The sequence below is a fragment of the Anopheles coustani genome, chromosome 2, assembly GCF_943734705.1.
Source record: "Anopheles coustani chromosome 2, idAnoCousDA_361_x.2, whole genome shotgun sequence".
Classification (NCBI taxonomy): Eukaryota; Metazoa; Arthropoda; class Insecta; order Diptera; family Culicidae; genus Anopheles; species Anopheles coustani.
Genome location: NC_071289.1, coordinates 38,396,309 through 38,411,183, shown reverse-complemented (window position 1 = coordinate 38,411,183; position 14,875 = coordinate 38,396,309). Strand labels below are relative to the sequence as shown.

General features: G+C 37.3%; 1 protein-coding gene across 2 annotated transcripts; it reads left to right on the top strand.

Moving 5' to 3' along the window:
• Positions 1–1,977: 1,977 nt before the first annotated feature.
• Positions 1,978–13,871, top strand: LOC131267226 (BUB3-interacting and GLEBS motif-containing protein ZNF207). Of its 2 annotated transcripts, XM_058270041.1 has the most exons (7): positions 1,978–2,369; positions 2,618–2,931; positions 2,998–3,848; positions 4,925–5,092; positions 5,467–5,614; positions 11,562–11,885; positions 11,952–13,871. In XM_058270041.1, the coding sequence occupies exons 1-6, from the start codon at positions 2,329–2,331 to the stop codon at positions 11,654–11,656; spliced, it is 1,617 nt and encodes a 538-aa protein (XP_058126024.1). In that variant the 5' UTR covers positions 1,978–2,328; the 3' UTR covers positions 11,657–11,885; positions 11,952–13,871. The 2 variants fall into 2 exon arrangements, with proteins under 2 accessions (XP_058126024.1, XP_058126025.1); XM_058270042.1 differs by lacking the exon at positions 4,925–5,092.
• The last annotated feature ends 1,004 nt before the right edge of the window (positions 13,872–14,875 follow it).

The window sequence follows — 14,875 nt, the reverse complement described above, 5'->3', positions numbered from 1 at the left end:
ACATTCAATTTATGCTCGCGTAAGAAGATAATGGTAAGCATTATGTTTATCTGCTCTGAGAAAGTTTTCAAATTTTAGTTCAGGGATCTCATGTGCCAAAACATGAGATATGACCTGACGACAGGTCCAGTAACAAGCAATCAACAATTCCCAGTGAGAAGCATTAAATGATTTATACTGCCCAAGTGGACATATGTTTAGTGCAATCTCTTCACGCCAATGACCAGGTAAATAAAATATCTGCACTGATCATGAGTAATCGTTCAAGTTGCTGCAACTGCTTCCATACCAATGCATTTTGCAATGCGTTTTATGATACAGGAAGGAAGGAATCGGTTTAGTTTTGTTGCTGTTTTTTAACGTTCGCCGGCAGAAAATATTAACGTACAATAACCCGGCGGTGTTGTTGGCCTTGTGGTTTAAAATAACTTTAATAAATGAAAGAACTGGCCAGGCAAGGTTGTTACGATGCTAAAAATACTCTGGGCTGTATTGCACTGCATTGCGTTCAATGTCACCTAGTAAACCAATTCTGGAGACAAAAGTAATTGCTCCTCTGGAATATCAGTTCATAGCTATTTCAATTGTACCTTGCTGAGTATATAAAGATGCGAAGATAAAATGGATGGTTGTGGTTCAATTTAAACCCACAAAGAACGAAAACTGGTCGCAGTGCAATTTTTGCAGCAGTTGTTTCCTCAGTTTTTATTGCCAGATTTTGCAACCGATTTATTGCAGCATGTATTGCATGTATTAACATCAATATTTTTGTAAAAGTATAAATAACGGTTGGATACACACAGCAATAGGTTGGTACTGATAAAACAATTACCGAATTCCCTTATGAAGACTAGAACTACCGCGATTTTCACGTTTTAAACTTTATCACGATTTATGTTCAATATTTAAAAAAAAAAATATTTCAGAGTACATAAATATATATAAAATATCATTCCATTGGATCGCTTCTCGGCCTAAAGGCTAAGATCAAAGTGTCATTCCATTGGATGTGTGAAAGTCATGGATTAACACTAGAAGTTAATAAATTGAATATGTTTCCCAATTAGTTTATAAAAATAATCGTTTTAATATGTTTGTATAAAAGTCAATATTTGGATACACCGGCTTATAGCTAAATACTGATAAACACAATGACCAAACTTTATTTTATATGAATTCAATACGTTTGCCATTAGTTTTTGAACTGTGAAAAATTAAGAAATGGGTATGCACATCGACCAAACTAAAAAGGCGTTTAATTATTTGATGTAAAGTTTTGAGAAAGGTGTAATTTGTTTTGAATTGGGTGTATTCAACATTTCAAAATCACAAACTGAAATTGGATTTATATTTGATGAACGATGCATTAATTTTTATTTATTTAGATTTTAAAGTTCCATTGAAATAAATGCGAAGAAATTTGTTTTGGATGCCTTTGGAATTATTTCCCGTCAGGGGTATCGACTGTAACATGGGATAGGTAAGTAACATTCAAATATGCTTGAACTTATTTTTAAATGTAATTTAACATTTTTTGTTGATTTAGTTATTATATTCTAGGAATCACACAAATATTCCACGTGGGGACTCATTTTTAACGGCTGTGCTGTCACTTTGCTGTCAATTCAGTTTTTTATTGACAGCATTTAAATGCAGCCCTGTTCCAAGAATTGTGTAGTCGAGGAGGTTGTCTACAAAACTTTTAATAGTGACGGACACTTCGTGTCTGAATCGAGTCACATCAAATTTAAATAGATTCCGATAAAGTTTGAATCAAATCTAGTCAGAATCGAATCAAAACGATTCTCAAACAAATCAAGACTGATTCATAATTAATTAAATAAATAAAAAACTGATTCAAATCCCAAGCGAATGAAATCTGTTCCGAATCCGTCAAATGGGATCCAATCCTATAGAATCCGCCTAGAGATCTAATCTTCGAATCTTGCGAATCTTGCCAACACTAAACACATTTTGCAGCGCAAGACAGCAGAAAATTTTAACGCGTCTGTAAAAGTGAAAATTTAGCATACTAGACTAAATAATTCTTGTTCAGTTAGCTTTGATTTTGTACCTTGCCGTGCCCTGACTGCATTCAAAGTGAAGTTGTCTGATAGGTGTTGTTTAATAGTCGACAATTACGTGAAATTGTTAGCCTCCGTGACGAAGAACGATTTCAGCACAAAAGTGCTGCAGAGCCCGAGCACCTGAAAGTGTCATTCGGCGTGCGGAGCAGATTGAGGTTGTGAGGTGGAGTTTGTGATAAAATTGGTGCCCCCAAGCACTGATACTTGACGCCGATCTACTCTACCTACATCAGGCGAAGATATGGGTCGCAAGAAGAAGAAGGCATCGAAGCCGTGGTGCTGGTATCCTTTTTTTATAAAAATATATTTTACCTACTTGAGCATCCGCCCATCCGAGATGATGGTGCGTCATTTAAAATCCCTTCTCTGTGTTGTAGAAAGATTGTGGTCTGCTAATGTATGCATAAAGTTGTTTGCTGATTATATAATGTTGTTGTATTGTTGGTGATCGAAAGCGAAATTCTACTAAACATGTAACTATTGGCGAAATGAGTTTTCCTTAGCGGTTTTCTGTCCGATTTCTTGCATAGGTACTGCAACCGAGAGTTCGACGATGAGAAGATTCTAGTACAGCATCAGAAGGCAAAGCATTTCAAATGCCACATCTGCCACAAAAAGCTTTACACCGGTCCAGGCCTTTCCATACATTGCATGCAGGTTCACAAGGAATCGATCGATAAGGTGCCGAACTCGCTCCCGAACCGGTCGAATATAGTGATTGAAATCTATGGCATGGAAGGCATTCCACCGGAAGATATTCGTGAACATGAGAAGCAGAAAAACGGTAACCGCTCGGAATCGGAGGAGGAGGAGCCAGCGCACAAGAAGATGAAACAACCCGAAGGTAGGGTACAATGTGAACCAACATTTGGAATCATTTATAGCTAACCCGGTGCGCTTTCGTTTTCAGCTACCACCGTTTCGCAAGGGATGATGATGCAGAATATGATTGCGCCCCATTTGCAAGCGGCGTACGGCATGAACCCCATGATGGGAGCGATGGGGGGCATGAACCCGTACATGGTACCACCCGGGATGCAAATGATGCCTGCGATGATGGGAGCCGCACCTCGGCCGCTCTTCCCGGCCGCAGCCGCCAGCGTGGCGACGGTAGCTAGCACATCGAAAGCTACCTTCCCTGCGTACAGCTCGGCCACAATTAGCGCACCGCCAACGACCAACAGTGCCATCTCTGCCGCTGCAGCAAACAACAACAACATCAACAATGGACTGGGTGGCGGTGACGCTTCAAAGGCGGCAGCCTCTTCTGTGATACCGAACGCGGGAACGGCCACGTCGAAGATTGTCCATCCACCGGAAGATCTTAGCTTGGAGGAACTACGTGCCCGAAAGCCACAGTATCACAAGCAAATTCAGCAGGCCACGCAACAGTTACTGCAGCAGAAGCAGCAGGAAAAGCAGCAGGCGCAAGTGGCAGCCGCCGTGGCCGCAGCTCAGCAACAACTGCAGGCACAGGCACAAGCGCAGCTTAAACACCACCAGCAACAACAACAACAGCACCAGCAGCATTTGCAACAACAGCATCAGCAACATCTGCAGCAACAACATCAGCAGCATCTGCAACAACAGCAGCAACAGCAACAGCAGCAGCAACAGCAGCAACAGCAGCAGCAACAACAACAGCAACAGCAGCTTCAGCAATTGTCACCCTTTTCGTCCGCCTCCGGAACAGCGACAGTTGCTTCCAACACCCAGACAACGGCCTCGATGAAGGACAATCGTATGATGTCGCCGCAAGAAGTAAGTGTTTTTGTAACAAGTGTTCCTTTCTCTTTATCCTGTTTCCCGTTTTCGTCTTTCTCCTGTCCGCATTTCACTGAGTAGCGTTTCTTGAGTATTGAGAGGTTGCGTGTGCAGGAGCTCACCTCTGGTTCTTGTGTCCGGTTAAATTGTGCATTTGAGTCGGAGGATAGTGTAGAACATTGAGTGTTGATTTGATTGGTTGAAGATGCTCTTAACGGATGCTTCTGCGAAGAGTCCACTGGTAGTTGCATCGTAATGAGCTCCCGTCGAGATATGTTTGTTGTGTTTGTGGGGTTTTGGTTAATTGTTTAAGTTAAACTGTTCTCAAAAGTATTTTGGATGGAAAATTGATCGCATCTGCTTTATCACCTCCCTCCCTTACAAAACCTTGTTAATTCTGTTGCATTTCTCTCATTTGTTTAATATTGTAGCACTTTTTACCCGATAATCGTTCCATAACAGTCACCCAAGTTTGAACTTTTTATTACTATGCATGGGTGTGGGTACTACTAATTGAATTGATTGTTCTCATTGTCCCTCATTCAGTATTCTATTGACCTTTCTTACAGGGGTTTACTCTTCCCGTTCCTTAGTATATTTAAGACGCTTAAGGTTTGCTCTTAGCTCTTCAAGTACTATGCGTGTATCATCGTTTATTGCTGGCCATTCTTTTTGGTGATACTTGAAGGTTGCTGCTAAATTTGCAGATCAGAAAATGTGATGTTTTATAAACTGCCATATTTTTCGGCATAGGATTCCATCCGTTTCGTAAATTAGTTGTCATCATCCAAGAAGTGCGGGCAAAATTAATGACACAATTTATGCAATATCAAACGTTCTCCTCTTGCTCAATAGAATTATACTCAGTTTATATTTTATCCCCTTCCCGCGAATGCTGTCAGTTACCGATACCCTTTCAGTTAAATGTTGTTGTTCAACCTCACACAAATACACACACACACACACATATTGTTTCCTTTCTCATTTTCAAAAACCTATCATTAACAAATTAAACGATCAAACGCCAAGACAACGCGGACCCTTTCTTATCCTCACTTTTGTGCGCTTTCCAGCAAGCCGCCGTGATAGCGCATGCTGCTCAGGCTGCTGCGGCGAACCATCATAAGCAGATTGAGGAATTGAATCGTGCCGCAATGATTCAACGATTTCAGGCAGCGAATGCAGCCGTGGCCAATGCTGCCGCCGCTGCCGCCTCGAGACCGGGAATGCCAATTGGAATGGTCAGTTTAACAATAACAAATCTAGAAAGTAGTACTTTGAACTTTATAGACTAGTGTTGTGGGTAAGGTGACAACAGCCATGGTTAAGGGTAACTGAAAAAATCTATTGCTCGTAGCTCGCTTTAATCTATAGCTAATCTGGTAGCATCGTGCGAGGTATGTGGTGAGTATTTCTGTTTCCTTTCAGTGTTTTTCGTAGACGTTTACTTCATTACGTTGATTCGGAGATGAGATAATTTTATAGATGTTTCACAGAAAAGTGTTGAAACTGCTTGCACTAGAAATGTCGCCACAACACTAGCATAAGAACAGCATAAGCATAAGTACTCACGATCCTATCTCCTCTAATTGTGTTGTATGGCTTGTACTTTTAGGTTCCGGTGTCGCTAGGAGGACCCATGCCGCTAATGCAACCAATGATGCGCCAAGGGTTGGCCCTTGGCCCACCGGGCGGGGGAAATTTGGCGCTGCTAGGGGGTAACATGTTACGCCCTGGTCCACCACAAATGGGTCTTGGTCCAGGTAGGTACAATCAATATTATCGAAAGTGATCATTACCCTTCCAAAAACAGTTGATTTACCTTTCGCTTCTGGGCTGTTTACAAAGGATAGCGTAAAGTTTTTTGTGCAAACAAGTTGAACCACAGGGTAAAAAAATACACACACATAGACACTGAAGGAATTGATAGAACTAAGATACCACTTGCCCGTACTACGAGTTAAAGTGATGTGCAAATTTAGATGGAAAACACACTAAATTAAAACAATTCAAGTTAAACAGTGTACTCGGTATCTTCAATAATTATAACGATAGTTATTTGAGTACCGCTCAATTTTGGATGTTTTTTTTACATAGAATTAGTGCAGTTTTACATTAATGAAGCTTTTGTTTATCGTCAATTTATACGACTATGTATGAATAATTGCATAGCTGTAAGACTTGTAGTGGATTTTGTAATGTAAAACTTTCATTTACGATATTGTAAAATCAGTACTTAAATGTAACGTTACTATTGGATTCGATCCAGAAAACACATTAATTTGCTTTGTAAATTATGGCAATCAATTATTCATAAATACAAAAATTTTAAAAGCATTTAGTAAATTCCCATGGATTTACTAAACAGAAAAGAAAAAGTTGTATAAAAGCAGAGAGTCGTATTAAGGGACTTTTAGATGAGAGCATTTTTTTCGTACTGCCACTTGCAATCACTCATTTTCGAATTTTAGTTACAATTTATCCTTACACGACCGTAGAACCTGCTTAAGGTGGCCTCTGGTGACGTAGATTTGCAAACTGTCTCTAATCTACCTCACAATTTGACCTAACCAAGCAATTTGAACTAGAATAGTCTATTTAAAGCTATGCGCGTTAAGAATGAGTGAATGTTGCGAACTTTCAAAAGCAGATTCTTTTAATTAATCTGCCTGAGCTAGTTATGAATAAGTTAAATTAACGAGACATAAAAATGATTTAAAAATGAAACGGTCAAAAACGTACTCTTTAGATTAGACTGCACGAACGAGAAAGCTGGATAAGCAATGTGTGTTCAATTCTTTGCTGTCCAACTTAATTTGAGTATATACTTCGAATGTATTTGTTTAGATGTTAATAAACTTTTAAACTTCGAGCAAAATGATATAAAAGGAAGAATTTGCTCAAATCCAAATCACAATCTTATTGGAATAAAACATAAACAATATCACCGATTAGTTTGAACGATTTAGCTTCAGATGACCCATATTGGAAGGCCTTGGCTTTGGACAGTTGAACTTCCCTACGTATTTAGAGATGCTTATTTTGTAAAGCCTAACATGTAAAGGGATATGATTGCTCCATTTTCGTGCATATTTGAAACTAGGGTTCATTCCGCAATTCCGGGACGATGCGGTATTGTGGATGTATCGAAGAATATATTTTATAAAATCCTGGACAGCTTAGCATTCATCATATACTCCCGATTGTCCGATTGAAAAAGGTAGAACAACAATCGCGGATAATCCGCAAAATGTCCGAAGAACAACCCAACCATACAAATCAGTACATCGCCATCAAAGTTTATTTAAAACATAAGATTTTAGAAATGCGTGGTGTTGAGAGTTGTAACCCCCATCTTTGGCACATTTTGTCAGTTGTGCTAGGAAGTAATTCTATAGTGATTAAATTTGATAAAACCGTTTTTTCGACCATTACATTTGTTCCATTTTTTCATGATTGAACGAATAAATGTATATGGAAGACTAAAAAACTGGAAAATTGTTAGTCTACTGTAGTTTGAAACGGTGGCAACCGGTTGGCCAGATCAATTTATCAATTAAAATTATTAAAAATATTGACTTAACATATGGATAAATAAAGCCCATTTGTTTTCTTTAACCCCTTCACAGTCCAGCTAAGTTGAGAAAATTGCTCAAAAAATTGGCACACTGTTTTTTGCGTTTTTATATAGTTTTTGATCTAGAAACGAAGAAAAAATTGTATTTTCCGAAACATTTTTGGGGATTTTTTAATTAAATGATCAGTCAGTTTGCATATGCATTATTTGTTATTGTGATTAGCAATAAACTATCTATCTATCCGCTTGGAATTCCAATTCCAAACTGTGAAGGGGTTAATGTATCAAAGAAAGTTAAAAATGTTATTGAATTTGTCTTTCCTCCGTTAAAAAAATAATAATTATACTTTGCTTCTTAACCATAACTAATGTTTATTCTTCGGTACACATGTAGTAATATTGGAGTAAATGAATGTTATACTTAGTTCATATTGTATGTATTTCCGGACATACAATGGGTGACTCATATTCCGTATGCATATTTTAGGTGGTGGAATACGTTGATAGTAAACAAACAGGCCAGTTGGAGGTTGAAATTAGTAGAAGAAGCATTTGAATTAGTAGAAAGCAATTAATGTTCCTAAGTTGCTCTATTCTGGTTCAAGTTCGAACCAACGTTTTACATTACAGAATCCAAACACAAGATCTACAAAATAAAGCTACTCAAATTAGTTTATACTGCCTGCATTTGCAACAACTATTTTAAAGCCATCTTTTTCGTACCTACCGTCTGCCCTATTACATACGGAGCATATTTCTGAAATATATTTTACAAATGGTCGTGATGCTGCAAAAGTCACACGCTGCAAAACACATATTTTTCTTCATTCATATTTATAAATACATTCCCAAACTTCTCCTCACAAGTAGCATGTATAATTAAAACGATTATGTTCGGTTTAGTTTCCCTTAATGCTTTCAATTTTCTGTTACTGTTTATACACCTTCTCAAATGCTCGGTTTATCGTGGATAAGCGAGAGTCAAAGCATAAACAAGTCGTTACGATTAGCAAAGCGGTACTGAAAGTCGTTCTTTGTGCGTTGGGCAGAAATAGCAAACCGTGAAGGCAAACCTTTTCGACTCCTTCCATAAGGTTTTCATGAATTTTTGTTTGGTCCTCCGCTCCCAAAACTGTCACCTTAATTCCGTAACTTGTCCTAACGAAGAGAAACAATATCATATTGTGTTTATTGGTGTTATCTCCTTCTGCTATCTTATTGTATCCCGTATTTTCTACAGTGCAATGACGTCTCACAAATTCGAGTACACCGCACTCGAGATTTCCTCGTGCGAAAACTGTGTCCGCCCAAGGTATAATAGCGAGGCACACACCTATGCTCATATAGACTATAATATCTATTCTTTTTACACTAATGTTAGCTCTGTATCATTATCATTGTCACTTCTTTTCGGAACCACTTAATATTGCCTTTGAGTGTATCTGTTTTTTTTGCTTATGTTTTCCTAAGGTTACTGTTTTCTTGTGGAAATGTCTTTTTCTCTACATTGATTGTTATAACTCCACAGATCCTTATCATGTCTTGCGTGAGCTTGCTAAACGAGTGTTTCGCTTCACACCGTAATAATCCATCCTGTTTTCATCAGTCAAAATAGCGATTTAGGCTCAGGCACCACTGCTTCTGTTAGGTTCAGTATTATTTATGGTTTAACATTTGTTATGCTATAAGTATCATCAGATGGTCAACGTTATTTTATTTTTTTAGTATAAAACAATCATAAACTGAAAAATCGCCGCTGACGACCGTTAATTTTTGTTAGCAATCGGGTTTAGTATTTCATTTGAAAATATTCAGATTCATGTTCTATTCATCCATTCAGCGGAAAAAACATTCAGATTTTTTAACAACTTGAACAAAATCATCCGTGAGTTTTTTTTAGTTAGCATGCCTAAATATTCTCATGTTCGTTTTTCATCTTCTTTTATGATTTAACCACATCCCACTTTTTATAGAATGCATTTTTTTTAACACCGTTCAGCATAGTTTTTTTGTATCCGTTTTTTATTTGATGGTGAGTACTTTATCATTATTATTCCACTTTCAAGCCATTTCCTCATCTTCATTGTTCAACAATAATTTATTTCATTCGTTGTATCTCTTTAGATACATAAGAATACATCGTTTTGAAACCTAATGGTGCATGTGACCATTCTCAATCTTGATTTCGCACAATGGTTATACCGTGACACCGCACTATCAGTTTTCTAAGTGTGCAGTATTTCTAAGTAGTTATACTAAATAGATTTAGCTTGACAAATAAAAATCTAAAATTTTCTGTAACATTTATTATTTTAACAATTAAATATAAATTTTTGACTTCTAGTTCTTCGCCGGTCGAATTATCAGACATTCCTGTAACAGGTTTAACCAAATCAAAGATTTTGTTTTCCATTTGTTTCGTTGGTAGTATTAGTGAGTAGAGCATCTAGTTGGGTGTGTTACTACTGAACAGTGGAGTATTTATTTATGTTGATCGTGGATTAATTTTTTTATTCATTATTTTCGATACGGTAATACGATGTTCCTTTCGAATGCCAACCCGCTTTACTCGTCAGCGATTAGTTAAAAAAAACGATGTGTTGCAATGTTCCTAATGCTATATAATAAGTTTTGTATAAAAGCTAGATACTTCAGCTTGACCATGGTTGCATGCTCAATAAATGATAAAAGCGTTTAGCGAACGGATTTATGATAACACATCAACGGCAAATTTAATCACTTAGTATTGTTCCAACCGGTGGAGGGATGATAAGTAGTATATTTACCGAACAACATAACTCATTCAACGCAGTTTTCGAAATTGCCATTACGGATATGGTTCGCTCGCTATGTTCAGTTGGCGGAGATTTCATCCACAGTGCCGATTCCTGTTGTTGTTGTCTTTTTTTCTTTTGCAGGACACCAGTGCAGTACTGTCGCGAAATGAAAAATGAAATAAAATATTGTAAAGGGATGGATGATAGTTTCATACCTGTTACCACTCTTCCTCGTGTCTAAGATAAGCCTTTAAAAATACTACTAACATCACTTAAATGTGTTTTCTACCCCTTCCGGTAGTAACAGTGTGCGTGTGTGTGGTTGTGTGAGTGTCTGTATGTGTGTCTGTCTTCTTAGGTCATGATCCCTTCATGGTTGAGTGATATTTGCTTAATGTAATTTTATTGTTTTTGCACTGTTTTCTGTATGCTTTGATAACAACTTTTGTGGATGTTTGTTATTAAAAAAAAAACAAAGTAATTGTTCCGCACTTTTCAAATTATGATTATTTTTGCACTTTACGAAGCTCTTTGATCTTGCTTTATAAAAATTACTAGATTAGACTATCTATTTTACTAAAGATCATTTGAAAAGTCTTCTAAGCTATTCTTCCACGGAAGACATAGAGGTTCAGTTTTTAGTTTGAACTGTTTGAAAGTAGTTTTTATCGTAGTGTAAGGTTAGCGTGTGTCTGGGGTTTTCTTACTTGTTCTGTAAAAAGTTGATTGTGTAAGCTACCTTTCTTCATCGTTAATTTATAGTGTTAACATTGTTGTTAAATATTGTAGTGTTTTTGGTTTTACATTTTTTTTTAGTTTTCTAGTGCGAACTTTCCACAGAGCAATTTTCATCCTGCAACGTTATGATTTCAATATAATGTTCTGATTACTTCACGCAAAATGGTCGCCTCGAACGCTTGCAAAGAGCGTTGAAGCTGATCAGCCTCATCCCAGTGGATCATGGGAAGATAAGGAATTGTTCGTATTCATTTTCACGTTCTGTTGACACTTTGCCGTTGCTATTATAAATATATTCTTTTGATTTAATGTAATTATTTTATTCACAGTAATTGTTAACAATTTTATCTTGATAATACTATTAATATTAATACTGTTTCAACTTATACTAATACTACTACTACTACCGCTAATACCATCACAACCACAATCATCACCTTCACCATTATCAGCGTCGTTTTGGTTCGGAATCAATATATAAAGAATGAAACCCCCCAAAAATCGAATAATCTAGTTCCTGCGTACGTTAAATAGCGAAGCATCACACCGTAAACCCTTTCTAATACTGTTGTTCGTTCATGTATTTGCTTCTTCCCGTTGTTTTTCTACGTCGGACAGGTGGGTTACTAACGCAAATTCCAACCGTACCCGGCATGGGTGTCATGTTTCCGGGGGCTCCAATGCTGCCGATGATGCCGCCACGTTTCCGGTGATCGAATCAGCCAACACTGCTACCGCACCTGGCTTTATCATCTGCACAGCAACGTCCACTAGTAGCAACGGTAACACCAACAACGTTACCACCACTGTTGCAAAGACTTCCGTTATCCATATTATATCCATAATGAAGCAGAGAAAGCGCCGAAAAAGGATGTGTCCAACTTTAGCGATCAGCGATCTTCTCGTTCGTGTTTGACGTCGGTGAAAGTCGATTGAAGTGACGTAAGTATTTCGAACATGGTGTTGTTTTAAGTTTCAACAATGTATTACTTTGTCCTTTATCTTTAGGTTGCATCTTGACCATCATTGTGTACGGAGGTAGAAATTACGCTAGTAAAATAGGATCCACAGGATGATCATCTTCAAAATGGCTGCGGTATGTGGTTTTTAATTCATCTATGTTAGTGGTACGAATGGACGAAGGAAAGGGATGTTACGTTGTTGATAGAAACAAACATAACATTTTTATGGCATTATTTTAAACAAACTATTTAAATTGCAAGGTAAGGAACATAGTTGCTATCTGAAATGGAAGAAGAAAATCGAATCAAGACTATACAGTCGCACCGGACAGAATCGATGGTTTACAGATAATAACGCTCAATCTTGTGTAATGTATGGCGTTTCAAGTGTTCAGACATGCGTCTGTTGCGTTATGGAAATGATTGACACACTAATACCCACAACATAAGGATGCAAAATAGCTCGCAGCGTAGGCATCAAGCGTAATGGCTTCCTGGGTAATAGGCAAATGATTCCCATCTAATGATGAAGTTAGAGTGAGTGAGATGGAATGGAGATTCGATTCTTTAATTTCGAAATTTTTAATCATTCAGAATTATATTGCGGACTTGGCCTCAAATAAGTCTAAATAAATCATCTTGGCGAATGGAATCAAGTTTTACACAGATTTAACTTACTCACTCACTCTGACTTGAGTTTGAGGCCTCACTATTCCCGTCAACAAATAAAGCAAAACACGCGGCATGTCAAATTTGGTCGGCTGAATTTACGCTTCACATCATCTTCATAAAGTTGACGTGATTTTAGTAAGTTAGACATTTGTTGTACGAAGTCGTTGTCAACCAGTCGGTTAGGATTATGTTTAATCGTTTGGGCAGTGCAGGTTATGGCAGCAAATCGGTGTCGGTAGTGGTTAACAGTCCGTTGGTTATCACTGATCAACCTTTATCCACTTATAGTTGTGTATCACTCAAAGTCCCTCGTCTGAAGTATGGAACTTATACATAATTTTTTCGGTTTCAATCGATATTTCGAAATTTTATAGCCCCTTTTTGAATTGTGTTCAGATTTGTAGAAATTTCTCATCTTGAGCTCCCCCTGAAGAAATTTGATCATGGTATCGTGACCAAGTTCACAAAAAATGCCCAAAGAAACATCGTGAGTAACCGCTATAACTGTGTTAATAAACAGTGTGAGAAACACTCTCAAAAGTGGCAGGAGAAAGCGAAAAGCTTGAAAGATATTTTGTGAGAATATCTTACACAGCCTATTAACATAGTAACAAACTGAGAAACTTAACAAATCAAAAGCCTTAAAATTTATCTTTTCACAATGTATATTATTTCGTTTTCTCGGATTGCGCTCTGCACTGAAAACATAGAACCGGCATTAGAAGGTTACTCAAATGAGGCTGTGCTTTACTTTAGCAGATAGATTTTTTTTGTTTGCGTTTGGTTTTATTTTATATGTTTTGTGAGCTCGCCAAACTATCTATCATTGCTTTTTTCATCAAATTTAGAAGGATTTTTTTTAGAAAGTTTAACATGCGTTTTGAAAAATGCGCCCAATTGTGTTTGGTCTAACTTGCTATTCTGCAAGTTATTTTTAGAACGTCTCTTCCAATGTCAACATCCTTCCCAATTGCACAGTTTCCATATGTTTCTTTGGTTTAGAGTAGTGATTTACCAAAGCTTTTAACTTAACGAACATTTTGCATAATATTTGAGATACATTGATTTCAGTACATTGAGTTTGTATGTTTCACGCAGTATCCTGGATGCTCTCTGTGCATTACCCAGGCTTTATCATTTCTAGTGACCTGATATTAATGAAGAAAAACATCAAGTTGTGGAACGCTTTCAAATACGATAAAACTACCAAAACACGAACACGTGGGAAGATATGTTTTTTCCGTACTTGGTATATTCCTGCCGATTGGGACCGATTGATATAAAGTGTAGGCTAATCTTTTTATTTTGTTGTTAATCATTCTCTTCCTATCAGTTTTCGGAATTTTTGTTTCGTTCTCAATCAAGTCAATCTTTCTTTTTTTTGGACACAAAGTAGCTTGCAAAATAGTTTGTAATTAATCGTAAAAGTTTGTCATATTGAATTTGAATACGGTTTGATCAATAATTCTTCTAGAAATGTGTTAGACGTCCGCGAGTAACCAAATTTAGACATTATGCCATCATCAGCTTATGGAGGATCACATTTTGTAAACATTTCGCATCCATTGTGACAAAGTGTAGTTGAGCTCAACAAAATTGCAGCGCATTTATTAATCCTAAGGAGTTGCATCGGTTACTCATTGTGTGAATTTGAAACGTAATATTATTTCATTGAAAAATACATACCGTCGATCCTGGATATTGTGGAACTAAGTGAACGTAGAACGTCGATCATGGAACACTCCATAATAAGTTCATTTAAAACGATGCTATATAAACAAAGCGTGAGCAATAAATTACTTTCGCATAATGTACAGTAGACAGCAATAGGAGAAAAATCATATTTATTTGTTATATATGTATTCTACGTTATCCAGGTTCGACTATCATTATCGATCTTCTCGCTCTAACTTGCTCACCATACCGGTTCAGTTCATTTTTATTGAATGTTCTTTAGAAAGTGTGGTGTACTTCCAATTGCATTAATTTAGTTTGTTATCTTTTGTTTCTATTGCTTGAGTTATCTGGTTCTTTCCGGTTTTTCTTCTTTTGCAAAACTTCGATAAATCTCGTATGTAATGTACCCCGGTTGAATTTCTTGCCTTCTGCTTATTCTATAACTCCTTGTATTCCCTTGTTTTCTGACCTTGTAGCGATGGTAGTGTCGATATAAAGGATATTCTTCTCAACCGTGTGTGTATGTGTGTGTGTATGTGTGTCTAGTTGATCATCCATCGGCAATGCTAAGTATAAGCAAGGGCACACCGAGTGTTCAGCTGTACTCTGATACCATTCTCA